Source organism: Lepus europaeus, chromosome 9, assembly GCF_033115175.1.
Source record: "Lepus europaeus isolate LE1 chromosome 9, mLepTim1.pri, whole genome shotgun sequence".
In the NCBI taxonomy this organism is placed as follows: domain Eukaryota; kingdom Metazoa; phylum Chordata; class Mammalia; order Lagomorpha; family Leporidae; genus Lepus; species Lepus europaeus.
The window spans coordinates 84,579,557-84,605,789 of NC_084835.1; the positions used below are offsets into that span (position 1 = coordinate 84,579,557).

Genomic DNA, 26,233 nt, shown 5'->3' on the forward strand with positions numbered 1-26,233 from the left:
ATACCTGTGGGCATCGAGTCTGCTGCTGTTGCCAGAAAAGGCCATGCAGCCCTTGGTCCCTGCCACTTGGTGCAGTCACGAAAGCACTGGCTCTTAGGGTCACCAGGGTTTTCTTATTGGAAGAGTGCTCTCTCTAGAGATGGGAGCAGAATGGAAGCACTCTGAGCCATGGTGGCTTTAACCAGATTGGCCTTCCTCCATAGGAGAAACTTGCATATTCCAAGAAATCAGGAAGTTGGGAAGTCCCTTGAGCTGAAGTTCCTGTTCTTAGCAGGTTCTTGGCTGATTGGAGTCTCCTGGATGTGTGCATCTGCTTTAGTTAGTTCCCTTGACACTTGGGGGCATTGCCTTGGGTGTGGGCAGCCAGTGGCCATGACTGCGTTCAGAAGCTGGTGATGTTTCCGTGGCATTGCCTGTGCTGATAAGCCAGGAATCTGGTTGTCCCTGGGGAGTTTCAGGTCCATCTGCACTGCTTTCCGGATTCCAGTGCTTGGTACATTCCCATTTCACTCACTTGCAAAAAGGGACTCAGAAGAAGTAGGAACCAGGAAACTGATCTAGAATGATCTAGAATGCCAGTTCCAGGAGAAAGGGCCCAAGAAAGTGCTCCATGCAAATTCATATTGACAGCCTCTCATTGATTCCAAGAAGGTAGATACCAGAGTTTGTAATAGTTAAGATTCTCCAGAGAAACAATCAATAGGCTATGTCATTGACTATCTAGAGAGATACCAAGAGATGTCTTCCATTGGCTGATTTACTTCCTGGAAGATCCTCAACATCCAGGGCTGGGAACTCAGTTCAGGTCTCCCACGTGGGTAGCAGAGACCCAAGTTCTTGAGCCACCATCTACTGCCTCCCAAGAGTGTGCTTTGGGAGGTGAGGTAGGACTCAGACCTGGGCACCCTGTTACAGGATGCAGGCATCCCCAGTGGCAGCTTAGCTGCTCTGCCACAGCACCAACCCTGGAGAGCGTTACTTTTTAGTACACTGGCTTGCATACTCTGGGGAGTCTGGACTCTGCAGGCAGGCGGCAGGCTGGAGACACAGGCAGGATTTCTGTGTCCCTGTTGTAGGGCAGCACGTGCTTTGTGTGCCTTGCAGAGCCCAGCCCAGAGGAGGTGTCAGTAAATGGGTAGTTGAAGGAACATGTACCTGGGAGGCAGCTGTATGTGGTAGAGGTGTAGGCTCTGGGGTCAGACTCCCTGGGATGAGCCTGAGCCCTGGCATTTTGTAGCTGTGTGATTTTGGCCATGTTGCTTAACCTCTCTGGCCTCCGATTTCCTATCTTGACAATGGCAATGATGTTATTAATCTCATAGAAATATTGTGCAGACTAATTCTGTGTAAATTACTTAGAACCTCATCTGGCACATGATAAGCATTCCATAAACATTAATGTCTATTAGGATTATTTTCTGAACCCAAGCTGACATGGTATTCCATTGTGGGAAGGAAAGTATATATATATATATATATATATATATATATATATATATATATATATATTTTTTTTTGACAGGCAGAGTGGACAGTGAGAGAGAGACAGAGAGAAAGGTCTTCCTTTGCCGTTGGTTCACCCTCCAATGGCCGCCGTGGTTGGTGTGCTGAGGCCGGCGCACCGCGCTGATCCGATGGCAGGAGCCAGGTGCTTCTCCTGGTCTCCCATGGGGTGCAGGGCCCAAGGACTTGGGCCATCCTCCACTGCACTCCCTGGCCACAGCAGAGAGCTGGACTGGAAGAGGGGCAACCGGGACAGAATCCAGTGCCCCGACAGGGACTAGAACCCGGTGTGCTGGTGCTGCAAGGCGGAGGATTAGCCTAGTGAGCCGTGGCGCCGGCTGGAAAGTATATTTAAGAGTATTCAACTTTCCTCTTGAATTTTTGTCCTTGAGACAGGGAAAAAAGAGCATAGTTACTAGAAGGGCAAGAATAAAATGATTTCAAAAGAGATAACATGATAATTTTCTCTAAGCTAACAAATGACCAGAAAGACTTTCTGATTCAATTATGGCAATGAGATGGCAATTTGTAAAATGATAAAAATCAAACTTTTGAAGCCAGTGTTACAGCATGGTGGATTAAGCTGCCATGTATGATGCTGGCATCCCATACAAGTACCAATTCGAGTCTCATCTGCTCCATTTTCAGTCTAGCTCCCTGCTAATGGTCTGGGAAAGCAGTGGAAGATGGTCCAAGTGCTTGGACCCCTGTCGCCCACATAGGAGACCTGGATGAGGTTCGTGGCTCCTGGCTTTATAGCCTGGTGCAGTCCTGGCAAATGCAGTCTTTTAGGGAGTGAACCAGCAGATGGAAGGTCTCACTGTCTCTCTGTGTCTTTCTCTCTGTAACTTTGCCTTTCAAATCAATCTTTTTTAAAAAATAAAACTTTCTCCAATATATCAGCATTAACCAATTAGAAAATAACATGACAGAGAAGCTATCAAATTTTAAGGGACCTTAAAAAAGAAAAAAAATTTAAAGGGACCATATAATGGCTTTTTTTTTTTTTTAATATATCTCCTAAGAATGCAACAAGAATTCCACATGTGTATGTGATATGAGGGAGAAGGGGAGAAAGATATTGGGCTTCTTGAAACTCTTCTTGAATTCTCAGGATAAACTACTTTTTAAAAAAGATTTCATTGTAATTACTTGAAATGCAGAGTGACACAGAGAGAAGGAGAGACAGAGGGACCTTCCATGCACTGGTTCATTCCTTAAATGGTTGCAATGGCTGGAGCTGGGCCAGGCCAAAGCCAGGAGGCAGGAACTCCATGTGAATCTCCCATGTGGGCGGCAGGAACCTAAGTACTTGGTCTCCTGCTGCTTTCCCAGGCACAGTAGCAGGAAGCCAGATGGGAAGCAGGGCAGCTGAGACTGGAACCAGTGCTCTGATGTTGGATGTCTGCGTCCCACTTTGGCAGACTAACCCACTGTGTCACAGCGTTGGCCCCTTAGGAGAAACATTATTTGGTCCTATTGTGTTATTTTCACATATACATAAGTTGACTTACCAAGATTTTCTGATTTGTGTATCTTAGCATTTTATATGTGGTGTTCTTTTTTGTTGGGATTTATTGAGTTAATACCACTTCCCTTTAAAACAAGCCTGGGGCTCTGTTAGCCCTCATGAGGCCTTGGCCAGCCCCCTTCTTTGCCTGAAGCCCTGGGGCATGAGGCCCCTTCTCCCTGGGCTGCTCCCAGTTCCACATGAGTTGCTTCAGCTGTAGGGTTTCCTGCACATGGGCAGGTGGGGAAGGAGGTAGAATACTGAAGCAGGGGAATTACAAATGGGAAGATGGCTAAATGACTCTCCAAACCTTTTTTTGTTCTGTGTTCTATTCCGTTGGGGTTTAGCTTAACCGGGATGATTGACTGCTTCTCAGCACGCACGCTCAGAAAGGGTGACCTTTCCAGGATGGGGGGCTGCCATGGTGTCTGTGGGAAGACTGACCTAGTCCATTTAGGGACTGGGAAACCTAGAGAAACCTCCCTGTGCACCTGCTGTGGGTCTCGGGGGTTCTCTGGGAAACAAGCACTCACTCACAAGGCAACTTTGCGGTTGTTGAGATCCAGGCAGTGTCTATCCCTAGATGCTTCCAGAAATTTCTTGAAACTTGCAGCACTCAGAAATATGTTCTCACCATCTCATTGATTCCACCGTCTGGTAGCCTATGGCGCATGTGCTTTGGTGCTCACTTGACTTTCACTGTTGATGTGTAACTGCCGCTGATGGGGATCACAGAGAATCCTCTGGGTTGGAGGATTAGGATTTACTGTTCCAGCAGTTAGGGCCTGGTTCCTGTTAGGAGTTCCCTGGCTTTCTGCTCCCGGCTTGGTCCCTGCCCAGCCCTGGATGACGGCTCCTGCTCTCCCCACCTAGTACCTGTTCCCTGGCAGTTCAAGCCAGAGGCTGTTCAATAATTAAAACCAGGGTGCTTCATTGACATTGTCTTCCTGGAATGCTTACATGAGTTGAAGGAGTGCAATGTCAGGATTTTTTTTTTAAGATTTTATTTGCTTATTTGAGAGGTAGAGCCATAGACGAAGAGACTAAGAGACAAAGAGAAAGGTCTTCCGTTCACTGGTTTACTCCCCAAATGGCCACAATAGCTGGAGCTGGGCTGACCTGGAGCCAGAAGCTTCTTCTGGACTCCCACATGGATTCAGGGGCCTAGGCACTTGGGCCATCTTCTGCTTTTCCAGGCCATAGCAGAGACCTGGATTGGAAGTGGAGCAGCTGGAACATGAACCAGTGCCCGTATGGGATGCTGGCACCACAGGTGGAGGGTTAGCCTGCTATGCCGTGCTGGCCCTGATGTCAAGATTTTTGAGAAAGCTTTTGTGAGACACAAAACATAAAAAAAAAATTGCATTTCTTACTTTAAGTAAAAGAAAAATCATAGAAATCTATGTTTGTACGACTCTGGGATCTTCTGCAGATGGGTCAGGTGTTAATGTAATGGTTGTAAGCATTGAGAGCAACAGGCCCATTACAACGTGAGACAGAGAAACGGAATACAGTGCAGAGCCTCTGCAGCTGGGAGGGACTCGGTGCAGGCTCTCAACTTGGAAGCCTCTGCCTGGCTGGAAGCCCCTGCATCCTCCTTCAGGACACAATAACTGCTTTCCCCTTTACCTTTAAAAGAATCTAAAAGCGATTTTTTAAAAATCGTGCTTCCTGTTACCTGATCTGAAGAATAGAAAGTGTCATGGAGGCTGGCGTTACTGAGAATCCATAGATAAGAGTACCAACGGCGTGCCTTGGTGAGATCCGTGTCCCCCTCCTTGCATCCCGACCACAAAAGTGGCAAGGCAAAGCTTGATTCTGTTAGAAGCCAGCCCAGGTGGGGAGCAGTGGGGCTGGACCCGCCTTTCTCTGTCCTTCAAAGACCTCGTCGCCACCAGGTGCTTGCTCCTGTTCAGCCTCTTCGGCCTACTGCTCTGTGTGAAGCAAGCAGGCCTAGTAGGAGCGGAACTGGGGAGAGGCCCGTCCTTTCTCTCCCTCCTGAGAAATGGAGTGAGAGGGGAGCCAGAGAGGAGCCTGAGGGGTGGAAGTGGGCATCGCTGATAATCAGGAGCCCATCGGCCTCACTTGCAGATGTCTGCCTTCCCCTAACAGCCCTGAGTGGATACACAATGCGGCAGCCCTTCTCGTTACCTCATAGTGTATTCCCTTTCCTATGTCCAAAAAGTGAAAAATAACCATGGCTTCACAGGTGCATTAGGAAGCTGGATTGGAAGCAGAGCAACTGGGACTTGAACTGGCACTCTGCTGTGGGATGCAGGTGTTATGAATGCTTTGGCTTAACCATTGGCTATGACGCTGGTCCATTAAGGTAGATTCTTCTTCAGTTGAGGTCCCTGTTTATCTGGGGCCTCGTGCAGGTGGACATGTCGGAACTTCGTGTTGGTTGACAACATGCCTCGTCTGATGCCCATGTTTTGTCTCTTGTCTCTGTTAGGCGGGGCAAGAAGCACAGCATCATCCTAAGGACACAGCTGTCCGTGAGGGTCCATGCCTGCATCGGTGAGTGACATCTGCAGAAGGGGACACTGGCCATCCGCTGTCAGCAAACACAGGATGAGAAGTGCCGCTGCTCTAAACTAAGCTGGTCACCGTTATGCTGTCCCCTTGGGCTCGAGTTGTAGTGAAGCGATTTCTGGCAGTAATTCTTGAGGCTCTATTTCATGCTGACTTCTGTGCTGTGCGGGTGGTGCCTGGGGCTTGAGAACCTTGTTGATGAGGGTGTCGTTGACAGTGATGGGGGAGATGGCGATGGATATTTATCTGTGTGAAACTCTAGCACAGGCCTCGAGGTGGCTCCATGAAGCTGACCTGTGGGGAAGTGGGGGCGGAGGGTACAGGTGATGGAAGGGAAGTCTTTCGTCAGTGCAGAATGGGGACACAGGTGGAAAGAGAAATGGTGTGAGTGGATTCGTGGTTCAGAATAGTCAGCCTGCCATCACTCCAGGATACCGCCGGGGTCATTGCTGCAGCCGTTGGGTTTCCTGGACCCCTGGTTTCCCACATACATGCATGGGCTCAGTGACGGTGAAACCGGTGATTTATGCTAAGTGGACCTGTTGCATGCGGCTGGTCTCTTACACTGTGGCCTGGTGTCCTGGCATGGGAGCAAGTTGAGCCAAGACTGTAATATCAGAAAAACCCAAAAAAGTGAAATTGTAGTTGATGCATTCTCCTATCTGGGCGATTTTGCTTTGATTTAATATATGTTGTGGTCTTCGTTCGGCCCTCCAGTTAGGGGAGCCTGCGTCATTCTGCTGAGCCCCAGGCTGCCTGCACCTGGAGCGTGGTGTTCCTCGGTGGAATTTGTTCTGGTCCCTCCTCCTCCTCCCTGCTTCCCTTTCAGTGACTGGTGGGGAGGGGAGTGGCTGGATGTGGAGTGGGGTCTGTGTAATTGGTGTGAAGTGTTGTGAGGTTGTAAGTATCTGGAGTGCAAATTTGTCTCGTCTCTTTGTAGCTAGAAAGTGATTGAGTAGGTGACTCGTAGACCTCAGGCTGAAAGGTCAGGGTGTTGGGAGACTTTGTGAGATTGTGGGAAACAAAGCCAGATCTGTGAGCCCTGGAGCCAACATTGACCGTTCTGCCTCTGAGCCGCTGGTAGCACTGTGAAATGCCCATGGGTGCTTGATTACATTGTTAGTGGCTTTTTTATTATGTGCTTCTTGGCTTTCCAGCTATTTCATGTTTAGAAATCGTGTCTACCTAAAGAAAATGCCTGTGTCCCGTGACTTTGGATAAACTTCCCTGCCCCCCTCACGCCAGATCTAGAGCAAATCCAGGCATGTAGCATGTGCTGAGTACTGTTCAAGTTAAAAATAGAAGTACAGCTGATAACCACTGGGGATTTGGGACATGAGTGTGAAGTGGTATTTCCTTGGACTAGGAAGGCAGTGGAAAGATGACCTCCAGGAAAGGGGGGTTAGATCAAAATTCCAATGAGCTAACTCCTTTTAGGAAAATTGACTTTTTCAGTATGTGCTTAAGATTCTGGAAGTCCAGGAGTGTGGTGAGCCTGCCTTGTTGTTGTCCTGCTGCAGTACCGACTGTGTCCCAGTCTGTTCCATGTACCAGATGGAAAACACAGCTCTTGGTCCACGCACACTGAGCAAGAGCAGTCAGCCAAGCCCACTCTCCCCTGGACGTACCTTCCTTCTGCTGGGTGCTGGCTCAGTCAGCGTGTTTGTTCCCAACCCCCTTGTGTCAGTTGTTATTGGAATGATGTAACTTAATGAAATGCTATCTGAATATTTTATAAATTGATTAAATGTAAGAGTCACTGCTGCTTTGAGAATTCATTGATTATTTTGAAACAGACTCAAAATGAGTTACTTTCAACATCTGTCAATCTAAGTGGATTATAACAACTATAAAAAGAAGAGGGCATTGTAAAAATTTATAGGGATTCCACTTTTCACAAGTGTCTTCAGTTCTTGATCGGCTGCAAAGAAACTGAGATTGAAAGCCCTCAACCATGTTACCAGAGAGTGGTTCAGAAGAAAATGCCCTTGGGCCGGTGCTGTGGCATAGCGGGTAAAGCTGCTGCCTGCAGTGCTGGCATCCCATATGGGCACCGATTTGAGTCCTGGCTGTTCCACTTCTGGTTGAGCTCTCTGCTGTGGCCTGGGAAAGCAGTGGAAGATGGCCCAAGTGCCTGGGCCCCTGCACCTGTGTAGGAGACCTGGAAGAAGCTCCTGGCTCCTGGCTTCATTTCAGTCCAGCCCCAGCCATTGTGGTCATCTGGGGAGTGAGCCAGCAATGAAAGACCTTTCTCCCTCTTCTCTGCCTCTACCTCTAACTCCACCTTTCAATTAAATAAATCTTTAAAAAAAAAAAGCCAATGCGGGACTGCAGTTAGTAGACCCTCACTCCAAGAAGCATTTGTGCCTTACCACAGGCAAACCCTCATATCTGGTAACCATAGGAGTAAGTTAAAATAAAATGTCCAGGTATGTATTATTTTTAAAGGATTTTCTGCTTCTTAAAAACTTGTGAGAGAGCAAGAGTGAGAAAGAAAAATAAAGGGAGTGTTTCTGTCTGCTAGTTCACTACTCAAATAGTGTTAACAGCCCCGGCTGGGCCAGGCTCAATTCAGGTCTCCTGTGTGGGTGGCAGTGAAGCAACTACTAGAGCCGTCACCACTGGCTCCCAGGGTCCACATTAGCAGGCAGCAGGAATGCAGGGTGTGGACCTCTTCAAAGGTGGCTTAGCTGCTAGGCCAACTGTCTGTCCTGGATTTTCTGCTTTAATCAGTTTTTACCATTAATTGCCTCAGACAGTTGAGTTGATAAGAGGGTTTGTATAAATTAACATTAGCACCCAAGGAGGAAAAGTTTTTCTGTTGTACCAAGAGCCTTCTTTCTCAATCCATTTCCTACCATTGGTAAGATCTGGAATAGATTTATTATAATAGAACTGAATATTATCCTTTGGTTATGTATAGAAAATGGAAAATATGCATCATATTTATGAAGTAAACATTGTGACATACTTTCTCTCTCTTTCCAAATAGACAGGACTTCTTTGGGATGGAAAAAACAAAATCTGGAACAGTCTCGAGTTGAAATGACAAAGGAAAAACATGACAAATTTTCACGTTTTATTTTCCCCTGTCGACCATGTAAGAAATAGTTGAACTCTTACAGGCGTCAGGCCACCGTGGCTGCTCTCTAGGTCTGGTAGCACGTGCAGCTCTCCTCAAGACCGTCTTCCCCACCCAGGGTTGGAGAGGAAAGACCCAGGACCCCCTGAGTCTCATGGGCCTAAAATGCTATCTCCTAGATTCCTACAAAATAGTGTTTTCTTCACCGTCCGTTCTCTTCTCCTTCATTTCTGTTTTCATTAAATATAGGAATGTTTAGAATCTAGGACTGCATGTTGATGAATTGGAGGAGACATGTCCTTGGAATTCTCCAGTGTTAACTTTGGAACCCTGCGACTCCTGAGGAGGAGAGTGGAGTGGAGCATTCACAGTTAGCAACCCAGCAAGCTCACGGGAAATGAAGGCCTCCACGGAGGTTCTGCTTTGGTCACTGCGAACAGCAAGGCGGGTCTGTTGTGGGTCGTTCAGGCTCTGCAGAATTGAGTAGGAGGTTGAAATGAGATTTTGGGCTTTTGTCCCTTTACGCTTCCCTCTGTTGTACATTTCTTGCTAGATTTTTAGCAGGTGGAGTTGATGTAACTGATTGTAGCAAACAATGCATGTCTGGCCTTCTAATCTCCTCAAAGAAATGCAAGCATTGTGTTTTGGGTTATGTTTTAGGCATGAATTTATGGATAGGAAGTTAAAAATCTTATAGTTGTGAGATGTCTGCATTTTTTATGAGGTTAGAGAAAATTTTTTGATCCCTGCAAGTGATCCTGTTTCCAAACACACAATGTTCCAAGGGCCGACTGGCTCTGATGACTAAGACTCTTACCAAGAGAGAAGAAGCCGCGGGATGGATTTTCTTTTTTGATGTTTGAAGTTATTAGGATCCTCAAGTTTTTTCCACTGGCTGACTTGGAGGTGTTCTGCTTGATTGAAACCCTCTGCACGTTGCTTTTCTGAGCCTGATCCTGTTATAAGCCCAGCCAATGTTGTCTATGGGACTAGAGGGCCTTGGCTTGTAGGTACCCAACACTGACTCAAACCAAAGAGTCAGTGCAGCTGTAGATCCCAAAGTGTCATTTGTGCCCATGGCTGTGAGAAGAGCATCACACAGGGCTGTTTTGAGGCGTTTCCAGACGCCATGATGAAGTTTGCTGGTAGAGTTGGGGTTGAGGTAGACAGAAGCTGGCAAGGTGACCAGAGTCCCTAATCATGCATCAAGTGAGTATCCTGGCTCAGAACTTCAGGTCACAGGGAAAAAGTCAAGTTGTTGTTATTTTGAAATTGTTTAAGAGGCAGAGACACACAGAGCACCCCCCCCCCCCCCCGGCCATCTGCTGGCTCATTCCCCAAATGCCCATAATGGCCAGGACTAGGTCAGGCCAAGGCTGGCAACTTAGAACTCAGTCCAGGTGTCCCATGTGGGTGGCAGGAACTCACTTGAGCTGTCACCATTGTTTCCCAGGATCCACTTTAGCAGGAAGTCAGGGTGAGGAGCTGGAGCCAGGAATTGAACCCAGGGACTCCGCTATCGAACACAGCCATCTTAACTGGTATCTTCATGGCTAGGCTTAAATGCCTGTTCCAAGACAACTTTATATATATGTATATATAAATATAAACTCTGTCTGTCTATACACACACACACACACACACATAGGCAGACTTAGGCAGAGACAGGTCTTTCTTCTGTTGGTTCACTCCTCAAATGGCCACTACGGCCAGTGCTGTGCCGATCTGAAGCCAGGAGCCAGGTGCTTCCTCCCGGTCTCCCATGCAAGTGCAGGGGCCCAAGCACTTGGGCCATCCTCCACTGCCTTCCCGGGCCACAGCAGAGAGCTGGACTGGAAGAGGAGCAACCAGGACAGAACCAGCGCCCCAACCGGGACTAGAACCCGGGTGCCAGCGCCGCAAGGCGGAGGATTAGCCTAGTGAGCCACGGCGCCGACCTACTTTTATATATTTTTTAAATATTTATTTACTTGAGAGGAAGAGTTAGAGGGAAAGAAAGGTTTTCTGTCTGCTGGTTCACTCCCCCAAATGGCCGCAATGGCTAGAGCTGAGGCAGTCCGAAGCTAGGAGCCAAGAGCTTCTTCCAGGTCTCCCATGCTGGTGCAGGGGCCTAAGCACGTGGGCCATCCTCCATGGCTTTCCCAGGCCATGGCAGAGAGCTGATCAGAAGAAGAGCAGCTGGGTCACGAATGGACACCCATATGGGATGCCGGCGCTGCAAGTGGAGGCTTAGGCTACTCTGCCTTTCATCCCAGATCTTTCTATGCATGCTATAACCTTACGATACATGAGTCAGGAATGATTTCTCACCAAAAATGGGAAGAGCAATTAAAGAATGATTTTAAAGCTTGGCCCTACTCTGTCCAGATGTGCAGGTGAATCCAGCAGAGGATTAATCCAAGCGAGGAGACAACGCCCATTAGTAAGGGCTTGTGAGGGCTTTCTAGATGCCTCTGGCTGTGTAGGTCAGCTTTGAGAATAAAGACCAGAAACAGGGATGGGGCAGGTGTGGATTGAACACAGGAAAGAAAAAGGAATGTACCAAGGCCTTTAGGGCAGTTTTTGTTTGTGTTTGTCCTTCTTCCTCCCTTACCACCAGAATTTTACTTGCGCTGTTACCTTGTATCTCTAAGGTCTTGAGAGGTTGGAGGATGGCTTTGGAGCACTGCCTGAGAGCCGTTATTGGTGTGTTTGCATTGTGCCAGTAATCGTTTCTATCCTGGTCACTTAGCAAGGAATGGGAAATTCTGGCCAAAAGAAAATTGATGACGGAGAGTGTTGTCCTACTGGGAGAGACGAGTCTAACCAGGTGCTGGCGCTTAGGCTGCGAAGTTACCATCCAGCAAAAGCTTTAGTACGCCAGAAAGCAGCTCCTAGTAAGGGAACCATTGTGCTTCTGAACGATTTCGAGAACGTCTGCGCGGGTGCTTTCCCCTGGCAGTTCTGACTTGCTTGTAGGGTGTCGTGCAAGCCCCAGCACCCTAGGCCATCTCTGTGAAGACAGCTTCATTTTTGTCATTGAGCAATCCAAGAGTATCTTGGGAAACCAAGTGCTTTGTCTTGTTAATAGAAAATTTAAAAATGCAGTGACATTTCTTTTTTTCAGGCTTTTATTTTTAAAGCTTTTTATTTTATTTAAATTCTGTTTATTTGAAAGGCAGAGTAAGAGAGTGGGAGAGAGAAAGAGATCTCCCATCTCCTGGTTCACTTCCAAAATGCCCACAGCAGCTAGGGCTGGGACAGGCTGAAATGAAGAGCCAGGAACTCCATCTGGGTCTCCTGTGTGGGTGACGGGGACCCAGCCACTTGAGCCATTACCTGGTGCCGCACAGGGCTCACACGAGCAGGAAGCTGATCAGAAGCTGAGGCTGAACCTGATGCCAGGCACTCTGATCTGAGGTGTGGGATTTAGCCTGCTGTGCCACAAAGCCTGTCCGTCATTACTAGAAATTTTGATGTGCAGAGGTGTGGGAGTTGAGGAGGAGGATGCATGGCCTGCCATGTCTCCTTAGTGGTGGCTCTTCCGGGATTAGTTGGGCATCAGTGAACTTTTCACAACTTCTGAGAGACTCCAAGCAAATGGAATTTGGGGACCGTCGGCATTTTACCCACTTCTATTATGTTAGAAATACCTAATGGGAAGTATTTTAACTTGGAAAGTGAAGTTGTTTAGGAAGCATTAGTAGAATAAAACATGCAACCAGTTCCAGATTGAATTGTTTTTAAAGATTTGTTTATTTGAAAGGCAGAACTGGGGAGGGAGGGAGGGAGAGACCTAACATCCACTGATCCACTCCCCAATTGGCTGTGGTGGCCAGAACTGGGCTGATCTGAAGCCAGGAGCTTCTTTCAGGTCTCTCATGTGGGTTCAGAGGCCTGACCACTTGGGCCATCTGCTGCTGCTTTCCCAGGGACATCTGCAGGGACTGGATCAGAAGTGGAGCAGCCAGGAATTCAACTGGTGCCCATATGGGATGTCAGCATCACAGGTGGGCAGCCTTACCCACTATTCCATGATGCCAGCTCCCAGATTTAAACAGGAAGAAAAAAGACATTGGAGAGTTTGTTGCCAGCGCTGTTACCCCAAGTGCCTACATTACATTGATCTAAAAGGTTTTGTTCATTATTTGGCCAGCATAACTGGAAAAAGACAAATTCCATCACTGATTGCATTCAGATGTCATATGACTTCCCTATAACCCCAGTAACTGGGTGGTGGGCAGGAAGGGGCCATGACACCAGGACGTGGAGAGCCGAGGGACGGAGCTGGGCTCCCACCCCATACTCCGGCCACTTCCCGGCCTTTCGGGAGGCCCTGCTGTGGTGACCAATTGAATAGCTCTTAACATCAGATAATATCTCTGCAGGTACTGTAGCAGGTGCGAAATGCTACGAAGATCAGTAGTTTGAGAGGAAGTGCTGGTTGCTTTAAGATGTAGCATGCCGGCTGATGGCCTTGGGTTTGCAATTTGGTCCTCTAGGGCCTCAGGACCCCAGCGCTGTGGGCAGGGGCTGAGAAGGAAGCCCACAAGTGCAGGGTGCAGGGCGGGCACAGGATTAAGGCTTGGGTCTCTTGGTCGCCGGAGCGGTGGTCCCTGTCAGGATCAGGCTGTTGCTGTCTGGCCAGGCCCTTTTGTGTCACCTTTTGTCTTCCCCTGGAGAGAAGATTACGGTGGTGGTAGTGGTGGGGGAACAGCCCTTCTGGTTTGAGAAGTCTGAGACATGCTGCCAGAAAAAGTATAAAAAGGTCCTTGCAGAGTCCCCTCTGAGTGAGGTCTCCCCTCTCAGAGCTTGGGGCCTGCTGAGATCCAGCGTGGCTCGCACATGGCCTCAGGGGAGCACGGATCACTGAGGAAAGCAGACTTCACCCTTCAAGGGCTGGCTGTGTTGTGATGTGGTGAAGACGCCGCCTCCTGCACCAGGCTGCCATCCGCCGGGGCTGGGGCTGGAATGACTCTTCCAGGTGTCTGTCCTCAAACATGGCCTCACAGCTCAGGCCAGCTGGTAAAAAGTCCTTGGAAGCTGAGGCTCTGGACTGGTTAGAGCTCTAGAGTGTCATCTGTGGCTTTAGGAGCTGCCCAAGGGGTCAGCGTTGTGGCACAGCAGGTTAAGCTATTGCTTGCAACAGTGGCATCCCTCATGAATGCTACTTCAAGTTTCAGCTGTTCCACTTCTGGTCCAGCTTCCCATTCATGCGCCTGGGAAAGCAGGGGAAGGTGGCCCAAGTCCTTGGGCTCCTGCCACCCATGCAGGTGACCCAGATGGAGTCCTCTGCCTCCCTCCTTCCCTCCCACTCTGAGCTCCACCTTTGAAATAAATAAGTCTTACAGAATGAAAGGAGCTGCCCCAAAGAACAGGAGAGTCCGTGCTGGAGGTTTTGGGTCCTTCCTGGTCGTGGTGGGAGCCTTGGCCCTTAGCGGAGATCTACGAGGTGTGGATTCTGTGAGTTGCTTTCAGCAATTGAAGGGGGACTGTTTTGTGGCCCCTGTGCACAGTATCTGTCCTGCAGAAGGAGGACCCAAGTTATTTGTTTATGGAAGAAAGTAGCCAAGAGGGTCATGGTACTGATGAGTGTTTCTTTAGTTCACCTCTTTTGGAATTGAATTTCTTCAATAGTTTCTCAGGAAGAATAGAAGGTGGTTAATGGAGTGTGAAAGTCCATTGGGTGTGAAGGTGAGTAGGTCATTTTAAAGTGCACTTCCAGGAGGTCTGTGGGCCCTAGGGATGTGGTGTGAATCTTGAATTGGGCTCCGTGTGGGTGTCTATGGCCTGCTGGCCTGTGCATGTGCCAGACAGAGCTGTGTGCATGTCAGCCATTGTGGTGGGGGTGGGGCCCTGGGGAGCTGGGAGCTATAGCTTGGTCCCGAGGTTGGAGGTAGGATGGAGGTGGTTGGGGCTGAAGACTTGATGCAGGCTGATCTGTGGCATAGCTTTGGTGGCCTTTGCATTTGCGGTGCCTGCTACACTATTTTTGGGGGGCGAGGTGGGAAGCTGTTGTCCTCAGACATAACAAGCTGATGGCAGACTTCACTGAGGAGTGAGTGGAGTTGTCCTCAGACATAACAAGCTGATGGCAGACTTCACTGAGGAGTGAGTGGAGAAGCAGGGGAATGCTTCAAGGTCCTGTGGGGAGAATAGAGCACGGCTGAGGTTTAGACCCAGGTCTGCTGGGCTGCGGTGCTCTGCTCAAACTCTGTTCTGTAACCTCCAGGGACCCTTGCTGTCCTTGCCTGGGAGCCTGCTGTGTGCCCACGTCTGGCTGAGCCCTTGGCCAGCACAGTTATGTGTTCATGAGAGGACAGGGGCTCCAGAGTCAGCCCCGCCCCTGAGAAGATATGTGTGACATCAGCTGAGTGACCTCACTTTCTGGGTTGCTTATCAAGAGAGGAGGGTAATATTTCCTTCCAGAATGGTCATGAGGATTAAATATTTTGTTGGTGTTGGATCCCATTTTTAAGAATGAGGGGCTTACATTGGGTATTGATGTGTGGGATTAATGCATGGGCGGAAAAGGGTTGCCGTGCACTAGAGTCCGACAAACTTGGGTGCAGACCCTAGCCTGGCCTCGGTGTGTCTGTGAGCAAGTTACTTACCCCCTGCAGGTCAATCTGCTGCTTCCCCACTCACTCCTGGTGCTGGTAAAGCATTCAGGGCAGGTTGTGTGTGCACAGGTCCAAACACAGGGCTCCACATGGGCCAAGCCCTGTGCGAAGTGGTGGATGTTGCCATCACCACTATGATCATCATCACAATGTTCGTGTCTTATTGGTCTACAAATTGCCAGAGCAACATTGAAATGTGATTATCTAGGGGTTCTCAAAGGAAGGTACCTTGGTCTGATCTGTCTCTAGAGACAGAACTGACTTGCAGGAAATGCATGTCTTCCTTCCAGTTTTGAAGGGACCCCATTACCTTGTCTGCTACCAGATCCAGAGTTGTACTCAGTATTAAACTGGGGCAACATGGTAGAGCTCTTCGATAGGAAAACCACATAATGCCTTTGAGCTGCTACCTTTCTCTGAGGGGAAACTCAAAACAGTCAATGAACTTGCACTAAAAATGAATCCTTACAAAATGAAGTGGGCCAACGCAGTGTTTGAGGGCTGTGCTGGCCCAAGCATTCTGGCCTGGCTAGCCGGCATTTGGGCCGTTTTTGTGGTTCGCTTCTGTTTTGATACCTTTCAGAAGGCTTCAGTTTTGGCAAGTGTGGAGTAATAAGCTCATTGGCTGTAAAAACTCTGATCCTAAGTGAAACGAAGTAGGTTTTATGACCATGAAGGCGGCATCTTCCTACCTGCCTTCTGTGCACTCCCAGGTTGTGTGCACCTGTCCCACCTGTGCAAAGAAAGATGGATTAGAAAGGTGGGCGTGGAGGAGGAGCTCCTTGCATGCACACCGAGGCGTTAAATGAGACAGTCAAATGTGTGCAAAGGAATGAAAACAGCAGGATGCACCAGCAAGGGCCAGTGACGTGCGGTAACAATTTTAATATTGAAAAGCTCTGCTCTAAGTGCTGTAAAAATAGTTCATATGTTCTGTATGAGTTGACATTTACAAAATGTTCAAATAGATAAGCTATTCAAATTCACCTAAAAGTACAATCTGTTTGTTGAGCCTTCCACAAATACAGTAGCGATGGTAAACGTTGACTACACACACACAGCAGTCCATTTATTAGCTGACTCAGGATCTGGCAGTCAGACGCGCTCTTGTGGGAGGTCGGGGGTCAGCCCCTCCTCTACATCACTTTCCTGCTTCAGTTGTTGGCTGCGGGTAGCCTGCACTTGGGGCATGGGTGCTGGGGTGGCCCAGGTTCGGTTGACCAGGCACTTCTCTCCTTGACCGGGGTTGGCTCAGAGGCCACCTGGGAGCCACGGAGAGTGCCTGGGACACTTTGCACTTCATCTGGAAACCATAAAAACAATTACCAGCCCATTAGGGACTTGGAAAAGGACTCTGCAGAGCTGTCCTGGGGAGGAATTGTCCAGGCCAGTGTGAGTCACCAGTGAATGCTGTGACTTTTCTCTGCTGGAAGGTAGTGGAATCCCAAGAGAGGGGTCATGGTAGGCAGCCTTGATCTATTGAGATGGCCTCCAGATGCCAGCAGCAGCCCTCACCAGGCTTCCCTGGGGCAGAGCTGCTGCTTTGCGCCCCCTGCCGGTAGCAGGGTGCCGTTGGACGGGACCGCTTGGCCTCAGGGTTCTGGGTGCAGCCCTGCCTGCAGCTGACCTCCAAGGCTCGATCCTTTCTGGGGTCGGACTCAAAGCCTGGCTTTCTTTGGGACTTACGGGTGCTCCAGGTTGTTGCAGGTGGCCAGGGACAGGCATTGAAGAATGTGGGGTTGTGAGTCTGGCACCCCACTCATGGGCTAGGAAAGAGGCCACCGACCGGGCCCTTTGGGCAGGATTTCTGGTAACATCTCCAAATGTGGCTGTGCCTGGAATGGAAGATTAAATACGTAAAACACCATACTCGTTTTTTGTAACCTGCCTTGGATATGTTCGCAGTTCTAAACAAACGACTTATTTAAACTCAAAGTTGGGACGTGACCTGCTTGGATCTTGGGGTCACAGCTATAGCAGAGGGTCTTGGCTCCCCTTCAGGTGCCCTACTTGGGGGAGATGGTGGGCAGAGGAGGAGCCAGAGGTGGCAGAGTTCTGTTCTGGAGCCAACACTGTTGTTGGCAGATTGACTTGGGGTGTGGTGCTTCCTCCAGAAATAGGAGCCCTCCGGAGCTGCCAAGAGGACTCCTGAGCTGTGAGGGTCAAAGGTCAAGAGCCTGGCATCCAGTAGCCCTGCAGGATTTCATTCACATGGGCTTTGTTGCTCTTACTGTCAAGATTGGACGTTTCTTGTGCGTGGGCCTGAAAACCTGACTACCGCTTATATAACTGCTGGGAGAGATTTCCTCCTGACTTAGAAAAGCACGCGGTGATGTTGACGAAATGCCTACTGGGTGTTACATGGCACGAAGTGTATAAAGGAAACAAACAGGCGTATAAATAGGAAGCAGCTCCACACTCGCAAGAGTAACTAGCAGCTGTGTGCTTGGCAGTTCCATCTCATGTCCTTGAAATGTGTGCTGTGTCCACTGGATACCTGATTTCCTACTGCCCACTCCCAGGCAGACAGGCAGGGCTCGCCCCCCTCCCCCCCCCCCCCCCCCCCCCCCCGCTGCCGTGTCCCCAGGGCTGCCAACACCACACACCCATCATTCTTCTCTCACTTCTCTGGTGGTGGTGTGCACCTCCTGCTGTTTCCCAAGGAGGCTCCTGTGTGGGGGTGCAGGGTCATGGGGCCTTGGTGGAGGAAGGGGTCTGGGGATTTCTAGGACCCAACTGTGACGCTACCATGAGCCTCATTTCTCCAGCTGAATTGGGGACATTATTTCTTTAGAGATGGGAGAACTTTTTATATAAGTTTTTAAACATTTCTTCAAATCTCTTAAAGTTTGGTTACGTTGGGGTTTTCCTTTAATCTTCTGCCTTTTTGGTGTATCTGTTCTCCAAGGATACTTGCTCACAGGATACTAATTACAACCCTCAATCCTTTCTTGATTCTTTAGCATATCATGTTTTTCTGACTGTGCCCTGATTCTTAAATTGAAGTAGACCATAAGGTCCAACTTAAGCAGGGAAAAACAAAACACCTGGAGCGCAAACCTGCGTTCCAGGCCCATGTTTCTTAGATACAGGCAGAAAATGGGCAAAATATGTTCTTGGAGCTGTAGCGTGGGCCCATGAGAAGGTCCAGGAGGTTAGTGGGCCACGTTGCCTGTTGTTTAAAGAGTGGTCCTGCTTTTTGCTTCCTTGCCTTCAAGGAGGTTGTATTAGGTTTTCATCACTGTAACAGATACCGGAGAGAACTACTTGGGAAGGAAGAAGGTTTATTGTGGCTCATAATTTAGGAGGTTCACAGTCCAAGGGCAAGCAGCCCCCATGGTCTGGCATTTGGTGGGGGCAGTGGCTGGTGGGATGTGTGCAGGGAAGGGTTACGTGGCAAGCCAGGGAGCAAACAGAAACAGGGAGCCCCTACTCGGCTTGCACTGCCAACTCTGTCATGAGAAACTTAACAAAGGCACGGTCCACTGACCGAAAGACCTCCCACTGCACCTGCCTCCTAGGTGCTGCAGTTCGATCAAGACTCCACCTTCCATCACTCATTAACATTATGATCCCATTAACTATCTAAGACTTTCAGGACCAAGTCCCCAGTACACAGGCCTTTGGGGTCCCCAAACTTAGCCAAACCAAGGTGGAGGTTGATACTTCCAGACACAGGCATTGAAGAATTCTCCTCCTTTCTTTCATCCTCAAGTGGTACTAGTTACCCCTAGGTTCCTCTCGCTAGGCCTGTGTCGCTGACTTCTGGAGAATGCATGAGATGTTTGCTGCATACTGTGTCAGAATATCTTAATGGTAATAAATACTAATAGTCTTATAATTTGGTCCTTTCCCAGTTCACACAGCTGTGACACGGCTTTTAGCCTCTGATGGCCCTACGTGGCCCACTTCCTTATTTCTAAATGGACTTGCACACTTACTATCCTTTCTTGGAGCACTGATTTTAAAAACTGCGCTCTCGGTATGGAGCCCCTACGGGGACGTGGCCCGGAGTCTCGTGTTTTTTGGCTGTGTGTTCATCTTGGGGAACGCTGTGTCCTCTCTTGCTGTAGGAGAACAGAGCATTCCCCTTAGCTCACAGGGAGGACTGCAGTGGCTTCCCTGCACTTGCCCCTCACTGCTGCCCAGGGAGAGTTGCGTGCCCTTGGGAAAAGGCTGGGAGCAGGTGAGGCTGGGCTTCTCCCTCTTCAGTGAATGTCCCACGCTATGGACCCGTAATGCTGTTGCTCAGCCCTGGGCTGGTAGCCTGCTCCTGCAGTGTGGCCAGTGCTTTTTCCCTGCCCTGCTGGGAAGCTGGCTGGCTGCAGGTGCGAGGCCACGTCTCTCATGAGCTTCCCCTGTGGGAAGGCTTTATCCACCTCCTCATCATGCCCTTTCCCTTGTGGCTTTGACCTTGGGAGGGAGAGACTACAGTGCAGCTTGCAGAGAGATGCTCCCCAGGCTGGACGCAGGAGTTGGGGACGTGGTGGTTTAGCCCCAGCTCTGTTCCCGCAGGCCTGGAGCTGAACGGCCAAGCAGCACAGAGGAGACCATGTGTGCTGTGCAGCCATGACAGGCAGCTGCTCCTGCCTTTCTTCTCTCTACAGTGATTCTGACTTGGAGGAGGGTGGCTGTGCCCAGCTAAATGAAATCTGGGGGTGCTCTGAGCTTTGTGTGTTTTTTTTTTTTTAATGCTGGAGTATTCGAGGTCAAAGATAGGGACTGAGTCTAAAATAAAGTATGACTCTGTTTGCATTGTACGGCCAGGCTCCCATGGTTCTGGAGTCCGGGACTGCCCCTGTGCTGGGGTCCTGCCCTGGCCATTGGGCTGTGCTCTGCCTGTTCCGCTGTGCCGTGAGTGCTTTGTGGACCTAGATTGTGTTGTGGGTAAATGCTTTTTGAATAATGTGACATCAGCGCTGACCTCTGTGGCTTAGTGTGTAGAGAGGGTGAAAAAGAAATGGTTTTGACATGAGCACGTTTGCAGCGGACAGGAAAATTCCCCCCTGGAGTGACAGGTGGGGCAGAGGTCTCCCCCACACAGGGGTGGCTCTGTCATACCTGGGGAGATGCTGTACTCCCCAGAGCCTTCTGCGGGGTCAGTGGGCAATTACTGAGCTGTCAACCTCTGAGTCCTAAAGTAACCACATATTGGGAATTCATGGAAAGAACGGTTGCTAGGTTTGGAGGAAAATAACTACTGGACCACGTGGATCGCCAGGGTGTAGTTCATGGATGATACCAACTTGCAAGGATTAAGAGTTTACCTCTGGGAACAGGTGGTGACACTGTCTTGGCTTTCTTTTCTCTTGCTCCTGAAATGTAGTACATGAATATTCACCAGGAAGTGTGCCTATGGGCTGGGAAATCAGGAATGGGAAGGCTGGGAACTGAAGACCTGGATGCTGGTTGCGAGCCAAGGTGTCACTGGTGGAGCAGCTTCCCATTAGTGGAAGGCCAGGTTTCCTATGGTGCTGCCATTCCTAGGGGGTGCTTTACTGGAATTGGGCACGACCTGCAGTGTGCTCAGGGTCACGGTGACTCCCTGGAGAGACTGCAGGGGCACCCCAGATTCCTGGGGACAAAGTGTCTCTACTTTCAAGAGAGGGTTGTGGCTGGGTAAATGCCATTTTGCTAAGGGTTGACCTGTATCTAGACAAGTGCCAGCCTCTCTGTGTGTGCAGCACTGCTTGAGGGCTCCTGGAGTCCAGGCGGGGGCTCCTTGGACAAGACAGGGCAGCCTTGTCTGCAGAACCTTCTTCGTAATGTTGGCAGGGTTCTACAGGGGTCACTGTGGGAAAGGACAGATTGAGGCAATTGGAGCCCAAACAGAAGGCCTCCAGCTGCAGGGAGTGGCATGCACTGGACCTTAGCAAGGCTTTTGGAAGCCAGGGCTTTGTAGCTGGAAGGGCCCAGTTGAGCCTTGGTTCTACCCCTTGGCAGCTGTGTGGCCCTGAGTCCCCCAGGCCCCTTTTGCAGAAGGGATGACTGGTACACATCTCCCAGGGTGGCTGGGGAGACGTGGAGAAGATGATGACCAGCCTCCTGCCCTCCAGCCTTGTGTTCTGCGGGTGGTTCTCCAGCTGGATCACGGGGCCCACGATTCCATCTGTGCCTTCTCTTGTCTGCTGGCTCCGACTCGGATTTTCAAGCTCTGCTCACGTGCCCTGCCGTGTACCCCCAAAACAACAGCAGGTGGCCTTCTGTGTCCCCATAGTTGAGATGGGGTAGGCCCAGTGCTTCTGAGCCCCTGGGAGGAGGTGTGCTCACTGCACCTGAGCTCTGCTTGCTGCCTCAATGATGGCGCTGGTTTCCTGGGTAGACACTGGAACTGGTCTTCCTGGGGCACATCTTGGCTTCACCACTGAGGGCTGCATAATCTTGAGCAAGTTATTTCTCTCTGTCTCTGTTTCTCCCCTGTAAGACGAGGTGGTGATAGCGATGTTGGGGGATTAATGAGGGAATCAACATCAGGTTCATGGCCCGTCGCTGGGCATGCAGTGAGCACTATGTATAGGGCACCTATTGCTGGCTTCCCAGCCCGACGTGCAGCACATGGCAGGTCCTAATATATCCATATGAATAATCGGGACAGCAGTTTGGGATTATAGTGAGAGCCGAGATGAAATGTCAGACTGTGGAGTCATCTTCTCTTTCTTCCCAAACCCTCTCAGGTTTCCCTGAAGTAGCCAAAGTTAAATAATGTCTGCCCCCAGAGCCCTCCCCGAGCAGGGGAGGGGCAGAGGGCAGGAAGCAGCCCCCCCCCCCCCCCCAGGCCCTGGTCCCAGGCTGCTGTCTCCTTACCCACCCGTCCTTCCCCAGGGCCACGGTGAGGGCGTGTGGCGCAGACACACGCGGCACGCGTCTCCTGCCTGCCTTCCTCCGGATGTGCCTGTGTTTCGTGCTGGGGTAACCAATCCGTACGTCACCGTGGAACACATCCTTTTCCCATGGCAGATGGGAAGGGCGGTTTTAATGAATTACTGTTTTCTCTTGGAGATGAAGCTTTCATTATAAATATAATTGCTGACATGCAGCCTTCTGGTACTTACATATCATTTGCCAATTAGGATAATGAGCTAAAAAAAGTCCTTTGCAAAGTGACACAGACAGAGTTAAGCCTGTAACTCAGCTTGGGGTGCTGGCGAGTGAGGTGCTTGGCCAACTGGAAGCAGCATGGATACATCTGCCCATAATATGCCTGTGCTAAGAGGTCTGAAAATATTCATGACCTTTGAGAAAGAGATTAAAATTAGTAGGCAGGAATGCTGCAGCCAGCGCCAGCAGTGTGTGATGTGGTCATTCCGGAGTGTCTGCCCTGCCCGCCACATGCCTCTGGCATGGCCGCGGCCCCCAAGGCTGCGCTGCTTAATTTTAGAGTGAGCTATTCCGCGTAAGGTCGAAGGCATTGTGATGGCTCTGAATCCAGCGATGATCGTGGTGCTGTTTCTGTCACTTCTTTTGCGGGTCCTTGTCGTAGGGCATTTTCTCTTCCCTTGCTCTGTTCCCTCTGGGTCTGTCTCTACCTGGGTGCTGCTGACATCTGGGGCAGGTACTTAGCGGCTGTGGAGACTGCCCTGGCATTGGAGGAAGTTTTTGGTGCAACCGTGGCCTCCACTCTCTGCATACCAATAACAGTGCCCAAATTGTGACAGCAAAAGCTGCCTCCAGACATCGTCAGCTGTCTCTTGGTGGGGGGCAAAAGTGGCCCTGTGTGAGAACCGCTGCTCTGGAGTTGGCCCGGGAGAACTGCAGAAGGCCTGAGAAGCTGTCAGTCTTCCGACAGTAACACCACGTGTCGGGGGCGTAGTCTGATTGGACTGATTCACACAGACAATTGATCATGGGCTGTCCCAGGAAGCTGGAAATCCGGGAGCCTCAGTTGTGTGCCTGGTACTGTGTTGCAATTAGCAGGGGGCAGTGAAAGGGACCCCAGCTCTGTGGACAGTGTTGGCAAGTGGCTGTCTTGATGGGACCAGAAGACTTCCCTTTAAATTGTCCCCACTGGGGTAGGCATTAGGCTTGCTGATAAAGTCACCAGTTCATGTGTATCCCACAGTGGAGTTCCTGGGTTAGAGTTCTCGCCCTGCCACTGGTTCCTGCTTTCTACTGTCTGGAAGACAGCAGGTTATGGCTCAAGTACTTGGGTCCCTGTTGCCCATGTGGATTGAGTTCTTGGCTCCTGGCTTTGGCCTGCCCAGCCCTGGCTGTTGCAGGCATGTGTGGAATTAACCAATAGATGGAAGATCTCTGTCTCTGTGTCTCTGTCTCTATTTCTCGCTCGCTCTCTGTCTCTCAGTGTGTCTGTCTATCTGACTTTCAAATCAAAAATAAAAATGAAAGCTACATAAAACAGTATAACACGCAAATGTGGGTCATAAGTGTATGTGCTGGTGGGTATTTGAAAGGAGTTAGTAACTGAAGCTGGTCCTTCAATGTTAGCACCAAACCATCTGGTGGCTCAGCTGTAAAGAGAGACCAGTGGGTTAGAGTCCATGGTCTCTCTTTGTTGGATGAGGCATCCATTTGAGATAGTCTGGAAGAAAGAAATCAGTTTTTTGGCTCCAAATCAGTGGGTTATTTATATCATTATAGGAAGGCACAGAATATGTCTTGAGCTGAAGGACCCTTATGGGGGAGAGGGACAAGAAACTAGGCCTGGGCAGATATCAGGGGCTTCTTAAGAGGTTAGATGTTCCCCAGGGTCCAGCGGGCACGTTCTCTGGGAAGGAAAAGTCTATCCCCTTTAGAGAACCTCTAGGCATGCCCAGAGCAGAGCTGCCACTCCCCCTTCGGAGAGTCTCAGTACTCTCCTCAGCATTCTCTTCAGCTGGTTCCCTCAGCACTCTCCTCAGCATTCTCTTCAGCTGGTTCCCTCAGCACTCTCCTCAGCATTCTCCAGTATGCTAATTATCCCTCTATATAACCTGTGTGAAACTGCCGCTCAGGGCTCCTCACCGCCTTAGGTGGGGGCCCGTTTGCGCAAACGTACAATAAATACCTCATGCTTTTTGCATCAACTGGTCTGGAGTCTGGATTTTTGGGCGTCCTCTCGAGCAAGTGGGCATCTCTACAACTGAGAGGTCCAACAGAGCCACAGGTTTAAAATACCTCAAGCCTTGTTAGAACAGGCACTTCTTTCTCCCTTTTTCTCTCTCCAACTCTCTAATTCATTCTCTCTCTCTAACTCTGCCTTTCAAATGAATAAATCTTAAGAAAGAAAGCAAGAGTGAGCCTCCATCTGCTGGAATGGCTGCAATGGCTGGAGCTAGACCAGTCAGGAGCCAGGTGCTTCATCTGATCTCCCATGTGGGTGCAGGGACCTGAGCACTTGGGCCCCCTCTGTTGCTTTCCCAGGCACATTAGCAGGGAGCTGGATCAGAGTGGAGAAGCTAGGACTCACACTGGCTTCAAAATTAACTGATTAGTTCTTTAGGCTCATAGGGTTATTCATATTTAATAAAATTGGATTTAAAAGGTGCTATAATTTTGTTCTTTTGAATAGCTGATACAATGGTAGGAAGATGAAGAGTCTCCAAGGACAATGAGTGATTGTGGCTTGTTGGTGTCATCAGTTCCCGGGACTGTTTCCTGGGTTGGTCTCTGTATGAGCAAGTGTGTGCACATGTACCGATGCATGTGTGTGCCCATGTACATATACCTATGGAGTGCTCTCCTGTGGGGGGGAACAGTTATTTTGTTCTTGCCTCTTAAAGCCAGCAAGTGGTGGTGAGTTGTTAAGATTCACACTTTGAATAGATGCCCAAAGGCTGAGCTATATGCAGGATTGGTGCTGATGTGGAGAGAAAGCCAGTTAGAGAGGATGGCCAGGAGTCTACAGGACACGCAGGACAGGGAAGGGCCAGCTAACTTTGTGGAGATGGCCATGGGTTCAGTCTTGGACATGTTGCCTGTCGGGTAAGAATAAGCTGTTTTGCTTGAAGAAATGGTTCTAGAGACATGTGAGAGGAGAGAGCTGGGTTATGACCTTGGAGTGAGTTGCCTCTGCCGCCTCAGCAGATGGCGACCCTCAGGGTAGATGTTGAGAGTGGGGGCGGGGCCTAGAGAGAGGCAGCAAAAGGAAGAGGAAGCATGGTCGGGGCTGGGAGGGGTCAGGAGGGCGTGCTGGATACATGTCCTTCAGAGTGAAGGGTACGTGCTGCTTTAAAAAAATCTCTTTTTAGGGCCAGCGCCACGGCTCACTAGGCTAATCCTCCACCTTGCGGCGCTGGCACCCTGGGGTTCTAGTCCCGGTCGGGGCACCGATCCTGTCCCGGTTGCCCCTCTTCCAGGCCAGCTCTCTGCTGTGGCCAGGGAGTGCAGTGGAGGATGGCCCAAGTGCTTGGGCCCTGCACCCCATGGGAGACCAGGAGAAGCACCTGGCTCCTGGCTTCGGATCAGCGTGGTGCGCCGGCAGCAGTGCGCCTACCGCGGCAGCCATTGGAGGGTGAACCAACAGCAAAAGGAAGACCTTTCTCTCTGTCTCTCTCTCACTGTCCACTCTGCCTGTCCAAAAAAAAAAAAAAAATCTCTTTATTGTTAAATAAAACATAAGTATACATCATCACACAAAACACAAAACAAGTGTATAGCTTCAGTGAGCTTATTGTAACATGACCTTTATCCTAGATGAGTAGACGATAAGTACAGAATTCCAATTCCTGCAGGGGGCTCTGACTCTCTGGTCTGCTCAGTAGCGCCCTCTATTACTGCTGTATCAAGGTGTTTCCCTCCATATTATGCAGGACTTGTCCCAGGCCTGGAATTAATCATTTTTCCAGGAAGGACTGGTTTTTGTTAGTAGAAGATTATGTTGGAGTTGGAATATGGGTGTGATAGACGCATGGCTTCTGGGTTGTCATTCTTCCTGAGCTGGACCTGAGGATCCAGGTCTGGGGGATACACGTGTTCTGTCTGTGCTTATCATCTGTTCATGTAGGATAAAGTAGCTCAAGAGAGCACACTGATAACTTCAAGTTCTCAATACAGAGTTCTTATATA

The 26,233-nt window shown here is 49.8% G+C and overlaps 1 protein-coding gene across 4 annotated transcripts in view; it reads left to right on the plus strand.

Annotated features, from left to right (window-relative positions):
* The window catches only part of FHOD3 (formin homology 2 domain containing 3), a 484,314-nt gene that overhangs the window by 71,791 nt on the left and 386,290 nt on the right, over positions 1 to 26,233 (plus strand). For all 4 annotated transcript variants that reach the window (XM_062201570.1, XM_062201571.1, XM_062201573.1 and 1 more), the window contains exon 3: positions 5,469 to 5,533. In XM_062201570.1, the coding sequence (XP_062057554.1) occupies positions 5,469 to 5,533 (65 nt within the window). The remainder of the gene's footprint in view (positions 1 to 5,468; positions 5,534 to 26,233) is intronic.